At 44.8% G+C, this 7,642-nt stretch overlaps 1 protein-coding gene across 1 annotated transcript; it reads right to left on the bottom strand.

The window, feature by feature from the left end:
- Positions 1-2,321: 2,321 nt before the first annotated feature.
- SPINK14 (serine peptidase inhibitor Kazal type 14 (putative)) lies at positions 2,322-4,675 on the bottom strand. Its single transcript, XM_028119085.2, has 3 exons — positions 4,619-4,675; positions 3,349-3,485; positions 2,322-2,367 (listed from the first exon to the last, which is right to left on the bottom strand). Exons 1-3 carry the CDS (start codon positions 4,673-4,675, stop codon positions 2,322-2,324), a joined length of 240 nt encoding a protein of 79 aa, XP_027974886.2.
- Between the last annotated feature and the right edge of the window lie 2,967 nt (positions 4,676-7,642).

Here is a 7,642-nt window from a genome sequence, read left to right as displayed (position 1 = left end):
ACATGCTTGGGCAGGGGGAAGGGCAGACAGAGAGGGAGAAAGAGAATCCTCAAGCAGACTCCCCACGGAGCATGGAGCCCCATGTGGGGCTTGATCTCAGGACTCTAAGAGCATGACCTGAACCAAAATCAAGAGTCAGTCACTTAACGGACTGAGCCACTCAAGTGCCACAGGAATTCTTTAAAACAGTAGAATAATGACTCTAAATACATTGACTAATGTACTCTAGACTTCAGAAGGTATCAGAGGAAAATCTAAGTACAATGATAAAGATAAAGCTGACTTCAACCTTCAGATAATAGGTAGTAAACAGATATACTTCCTACTTGAAAAGACAACAAAAAATCAGGCAAAATATATGAAACAATGATACTAGACATCAGGCACTGAAGGACGCTGATTCCAGAGAGATGAGAAATAAATATGGTGAGCTCCATGATTGATCTTGGTTTCAGCATTGTAAGGGATTTCCAGAACAGGAAAGAGGAGCCCAGATGGAGCAAGTGGATTCCCTGAATTGAGGAGACAGAGCTGAGAGGAGAGAGACCAATGTGGCTATGGTTCGCAGGACCACAGCATGAAAGAGCTGGACAGAAACCTCAGCATATCGCTGACTGGTGCTCGTGTGTGAGGAAACTACCCAAAGCCAAGAAAGAACTGGAGAGCATTAGCGATAACAGAGCCCAGATCTCATATAGGGCCTGTAATAGTGCCTGTTCCTGTTAGCCACACTAGAAAAACTTAAAATTCATGGAACATTGAGTGGAGTACCCAAGAGGAGCTTGCCTCAGTAACGAGCAACAGTTAGCCACTTAGTGAATACTGCACTGGTCCCACCTAACAACTCTTAAAAGTAATATCCCAGTAATATCCCAGAGGGTCAGACTGTTTCCAAGCAACTGATCCATGTCTCAGAAAAAAGCTCAAGACTATTTCCACAAATATCAAAATATTCAGAACAAAACAAGATAAAATTAATAAAATTATGAATTCATAGATTCACTCACAAAAATTCATATCTTTGGATGTCATCCATCATGAGAAGAAAATCAACCATCCCAGAGTTGACACAAATATTTGAATTAGCAGTCATAAAAATAGTCATTTAAACTATATTCCAGATGGCAAAAAAAGTTAGAAACACAAAACATAGATCAAACTTGTAGAGATGAAAATGAAAATGAGATGAAAAATCTACTGCACAACACTCATGGCAGTTTAATCATTACAAGAGAAGAGACTTGTGAGCATGAAGTCAGAGCAATAGTGTCAGAAAACAATCCTCCCTGCAGTTCTTGCTGTTCCTGCCCCCGGCACTTAGAAGAGTAGAAAAAGACATACCATCAAGATAGAGAATATTTCATTTCCCCCAGAGCAATTTGCTTTTCACAGTCTAAAGATGATAGGCCAAAGGTGATTTTTCCCTTTTTTGCTGGAGCCCTGTGCCTGTCTGCCTTATAATTGGCATAGTAGTCAAGGTCAAAGAACTAACAGAACAGGTAAGTGCTCTTGACCACAGTCTTACAAGAATATTCAGAGGCAGAAGAGATGCTCTTCCTAAGCCAGCAGGGAGCAAGCTGGCTGAGGGGAAGAGAGCATATTAGTGTGCATTAGTCTTCTCTCCATATTAGGAATGTATATATGCACAGAAGAAATAGAACCCAAAGAAAAATGTGTCCTGATAGGTTTCAGAGGTTAAAATGTGTCAAGAGAATTTAAAAAAAAACCAATGGGACATTCATGGACACCACTGATGTAGGCCTCCTTCTATGGAGAAAAGTGGGGTCCGTGGACTGGGTGTGTGTAAATGCCTCTTGTCTCAATGCTGAGTCTAAAAGTGAGTTTGTTTAACGAGGGGCTTGCAGCAAGGGGGCGGTAAGAATGGCCAGGAAGAGCACAATGCCCCATAGTTCCTAGGAACTGGTTTTTAAGAAATGCCGTAGAAATATAGAAGAACTTTCTGTTGTGTTCCTTGGAAGACAACTTGGAGCATTTGTATTATAGATTATTTCACTGTTCACAGTATTAGGAGCTGATGAATCCCAATAGTTGTCCTTGACCTTTGGCTCAAATGTTCATTTTGTTCTATTTCTGAGAACTGAGACACAGATCTGAGGGCCAAGTTAAGTCAGGCTTTCAGAGAAGTTTATTTATTAGGAAGAGAAGAGATCTAAGGAGCCCTCCGTTATCGGATATAAGCTCAGCAGGGGCAGGCCTCTGGCACCGTCACACGGAAGGAGGGAGGAAGGGCGAAGGGCGAGAGAAAGAGTGTCATGATGGAGAGAAAAAAGATATCCTCTTGGGCATCCAAATCCACTCAGCTAGCATTTTCCGTCATTTTGAAACCTAATTTCCCCCCGAGATTTCCTAAAGGAAAAAAGCAGAATCAACATTTCATGAATAGAATGCCAGAACTACAAAAACCCCTCAAATTATTTTATCTAGCTTCCTTATTTTATATTTAAGGAAACTAAGAGCCAGAGCACAAAGGGAAATGGCTACATACAAGAGTCAGGCTACTGGACCTCCCACCTAGTTACCCTTCCATGGTTCTAAGATGCCGAGGACAATATTGCGACCGATGCTACAGTCTCTTTGAAAGTGAGTTATTCGGCCAGGCCTGAGCTTGTGCTAAGGCGTATCAATCCATCTTACTCTCCTAATGCTCTCATGCTTTGGCCCAATTCTTCAAGAGTGGGCCTGACGTGGGGTTTATGCATTCCTGTCGTTGCTCCTTGTACAAAACTACAAAATGATTGTTGGGTTGAGGGCTGCAGTCTGATGTCACGAGGAGAATTTTACTCCCTGTGAACTGCGCTGGCTTACACAGAGCTCAAGCTGAAGCCATGGTTTTGGGAAACCTCAGCGTCTAACCACTAATAATCATGTCCCATAAACCCAAAAACCTAAAAACGGGCTCTTAGCAAAAGGACCCAAACTTTGCGGGCACCTCATCCTAGCTCAGAGTTTCAGACACATAAGAGATTGAAGGTATCTGAGAGAAGGCAAAACCGCAGTTCATCTTCCAGTCAAAGAATGTTGGGGCTGAATAGAATCACTGAAGCTTTACTCGGCCTGTGGGAACGGACATCACCTGTCATATGGCAGTGTGAGGGCTCAGCTAGAAGGGCCCAAAACACCACAGAGTATGCTGAGTCTGCTTTCCACCCCAGTGGGCTTTCTATTGCCACATGCTCTTCTGATTGGGGACTGACTAGTATCTGTGCAAACTGGAGCAAATTCCTGGCTTCAAGGCTGACGTACTTGGTAGAAGAGGTACATGGTCATTGCTGTGGGCTAAACTCATCTTTGTTCTCTTCTTCCCACCCCCCCCCAAAGAGTACTCACAGGCTCTCAATACACAAGATGCAGGGGTTTTCATAGGTTACAAAATTAGTGCCACAGATGGGTTGATATAAACCGGGGCAGGGGTTCACAGTTCCAATGAACCAACTCAAGTCTACTTTCTTATATGGACATTTCACCTGAAATTTCAGTCAAAAAGAATGATACGATTACAATCACTCTCATAGACAGGTAGGTCACATCTGGACCTGATTAGGAAAATCTAAACACAGTCAGGATCCCATTACAGTCACACAAAGCGCTTACAGCTGCCCCTCCACAAAGCAGTGGAGGCCGAACTTCTGTGTACGCCATCTGTCAACCACGATGCCCTCCTCGTGGGGAGCTCCTGACAGTCACAGGGCACAGAGGCCTGCTACCCTCTGGTGGGAAAGGGAGGAGTGGACAAACAGGATGTATTTGGGAAATTTAGCTTCTTTCTCAATCTCCTTTATTCCCAGAGTATCAGACGTGGGAATATTCTTAGAGATGTTCTGTGCCAACCGGGCAAAAAAACCCTGAAAGCCCATAACCGGAGAAGCTGTTTCACTGAAACCCATATGCTTTGATTTAAAATATGTACCATAGTTTATCCGTTCTCAAAATCCCCAAGACAACTCTTTTCTTGAAGTTGTGAAATGTGAAAGCATTTAGCACAATGCCCTGACTTTGTGGGGAACATGAAAAACAAAAGAAGGGACGCGTCTCATCAGGGCGGAGAAGCCATGTGCACTCACAGTGCTGGTGTCAGTGGCAGCTTGAAGCAGGGACACGGGGTTGCTGGAACTTGAGGAGGTGGCCTCAGGGGCTCTAGGAGAGCCATAGAGAGATTGGTAACATGCCTCTGATACAAGGGGGTAGAGAGTTTTGGCTGAGTATTTAGAGAAAGAGGGATCATATCTGAGCTTAGAAACTCTTCTCCTTCTTTCCTTAGCCAACACTACCACAGTGGCCAGGCCCTATCATCCTGTACGTCTGTCCCCCAGTGAATCCCTCCACTTTCTCAATTCCCCAGGCAATGGTCAGGGTTCGTAAACATTTCCTAGGCACCAGGGAGGGAGCGTTCTCCAGTTGTCAGATGACCAAGTCTTGGCCTGGTTCCCCGTTTGGATCACTCTACTCAGGGCTCTTGTACCAGGAGGGTACCTGCCACGTTCCTGTGAGTGGACTCTGGAGAATGCCACACAGATGGCATTGCCGAAGTAAGGTTCTAACACAGCGATCCCAGAGAAAACTCAGAATGTCTGTCCTGAGAAATAGAGTGGAAGATTACCTTAACAGTTCCATGTGGTGGCCACCACTGTCGACGGCCTGAAACTAAGACATACATGAGAGTAGTTGCAGGGTACAATATGTGGTGAATCCTAGCTTAACCTGTTGGCAGAATTAAGGAATTCTAATTTATTACCGAGGAAGCTTGCAATATGAGCACATTCTTTTATTTATACATGCATTCATTTTTTCCCTTCAAAAAGGTCTTCTACTCCTGATAGATAATGAGCAAGCGATCACTGCTCTCATAAATGGTGCCAGTCCAGTGTACCAAACAAGTTTTTGATTAATAGGAGTTAGCCTGGGGTTGAGATGATTCAGAACTGGCAACCAATACATAAAAGACATGAAGAGATGCTAGAACTTTAAAAAGACCATTGGCCCAATCCCCATATTTTACAGAGAGGGGAAGGACACTTATTAATGCCCAGGAATTCATGGTAGATAGGTGAAAATGCAAGCCCTTCAGTCCTTGAGCCTAGGTCTTTTTAAAACTCCCTACAGGGCTCTTCTCTAAAAGAGGGCAAAAAAGGTAACACCCACTTAAATTCATGGCAAAGCATTTTCAAAAGCTTTGAGTCTTTGAGATGTGCTGTGCTGTGGGCATGTTGCCCACCACTGTAACATCATACCTCACTGAGTCCCCATGAGTTAAGTTTCACAATCTGCATTAGTAGATGGGAAAGCCCTTGTACATTGGCTGGGAGCCTTTTCTTGGGACCACACTACTTGCCTTTCTCTCTATAGATACAGATACATATATAGTGAAGTGACAGACTTACATAAATAAAATGAAAATAATTCCAAAGCATTCTTTCAGATTACAATGTCAGAACTCACAACCCTACATAACTGCCAGAACCAGTCAAATCACTCACCAGAGGGGCACCTGGGTGGCTCAGTTGGTTAAGTGTCTGCCTTCAGGCTCAGGTCATGATCCTGGGGTCCTGGGATCGATCCCCACTTCTGGCTCTCTGTTCATCGGAGAGTCTGCTTCTCCCTCTGCCCCTCCCCCTGGCTGTGCTCTCTCTCTCTCTCTCTCTCTCTCTCTCAAATAAATAAAATCTTAAAAAAAAAATACTCACCAGCAGGTAACGCCCAACGTATCAAGATGAAGAACAACAGAGAGCAGAATACCAGAAGATATTTGACCATTTTCCCTCTTGGTGTGTGTGTCCTTAGAATGATGCTCTGAGATATTGCCTCGGGATGTTCTCCTCTAGTACAATCACTAGAGCAAGGTAATCAAGATATTAAGCACACCTTTGGAGTGAATATCCATCTCTAGCCTTCCCACTGTAACCACTGTACGCCATATCTGGAAAGCCTATTATTTCACCCTTCCCCAAGAACAGATGTTCAGAAAAACCTAAACTTTGTTAGTCATAAAGTATAGAACTCAGTGACAGATCTGTGACTACTTAGAAGACAGAAGTAAATCAGAAGTTACTCTTTGGACAGAATTATATTATTTTAGTGTGGAGGTATTTTAGATGTCTTGAAAAGGCAATTCCTTACCTAAGGATTCACCCAGATTTTTTTCTTTGAGGGGATACAAAGAAAATGATGAGGCCACTAGAGGCTTCTGGGCAACAAGACCTTCTCCACAGAGGAAGCAGGTCTGTACTTGCTCACGAAGCAGAGACTGCCTCTTTGTAGTAAGACAAAGACTGTAATATTTTAGGCATACTTGGCTGTGCTGAGAATCTTCTGACATGGACCGCTCAGCTTTCTTGGAGCATTCTGAGAGAGTACATAGGGAAAAATACCATTCCATGCTATCTTATGGGGGCCCCAAAGTTATCTTCATCTAGACATCTGGAAAGGGAGAAGTCAGTGAGCAAATCCTCCTGTGGGATTGCCTTCCCCTTGTAGCAGCCTTTCTGACCCTAGAGAATGGTAGACGTAGGTTCTAGGCCTGACCAAGGGACCACATTGAACTCCCCTATCTTCCTAACCCTATAAAAGTGACCAGGTCCTCCCTACATGCTCTGGCCTTCACCTCTGCTCAGTAGCATATGGGACTAGGCAACTGACACAAACTCTTTCCCAGATGCTACGGTGTGACATGTGATATCTGAGACACGGTAAACTCCCTAGGGGACTCCACTCCCCAAGATGGTTGGAGGTTCTTGGCACAGTGTCCAGAGCTGCCTAGCTGCCTACCCTGCCTGCTCCGGGGACAATCTAGGACATGTTTTTGCTCAGCACACCCCATCTCTTCCTGACATCGTCCCTGGCCTCCTTCGGGAATGGAGCAGCAACAGTGGAAGATGCAGCTGCATGAACGCAGGACGCCAGATGCCCACACCCTTGCCACATATGTCCCCTTCGACCCACCTCAGAAAGAAGAGAAAAGGAAGAGAGATGTAACATGCTCCTTCGTGGCTCGTGCCTCTTTTAAGGAGCAGGTACTAGGGCTGCAGGAGGGGGTAGAACAGCTATGTAGGAGAGATAAGGCACTGAGGCATTGTGTGCTAGGAGAAGCAGGCCCTGGAGGCCCCACATTCAGGGTAAATCAAAGTCAAACCTCAGCAGGAGGCATTGGGGAAGGAAGCATAGAGCGGCCTAGGAGACTTGGGCGTGGGAATGGGTCACCGGACACTGGACGGTGCAGCCCTTGGCAGGCAATCCAAAGAGGCAATGGCATGAGGAAACGTACCACAGTCGGAAAGGGCACAGCAGAAAAAGCAGAGGATGTTCCACAACAAGAGTCAGTTCCTGGGCCCAGCGTGCAAGGGAAGGAGGTGGGTGCTGAACGAGGTCTCCGGATACCATTTGCAGTGGGTCCAGTCTTGTTCTTGAGCTGAACCAGAGCCTTCGCTGCATTGTGACCTGGAAGATTTGTGCTCATGGCTGAGTTTCCTCCTGTTATCTAAACTTCTTGCCTCCATCTGCCTTCCTGTAAAGAACAGTTGTTCTTACACCAAGGAAATAGGTGAACTTGAGAAAATAGGTAAAATAGAAATTTAAAATAGAAATAAAAAGACACGAAATCTCAAAACCCAGAGATAACCGTTAAACA

Source organism: Eumetopias jubatus, unplaced genomic scaffold, assembly GCF_037043125.1.
Source record: "Eumetopias jubatus isolate StellerSeaLion01/CBP00866 unplaced genomic scaffold, mEumJub1_p1.0 scaffold_5, whole genome shotgun sequence".
Lineage (NCBI taxonomy): Eukaryota > Metazoa > Chordata > Mammalia > Carnivora > Otariidae > Eumetopias > Eumetopias jubatus.
Note: the sequence above shows the minus strand (reverse complement) of the source record. Positions and strands in the feature narration are given on the sequence as shown.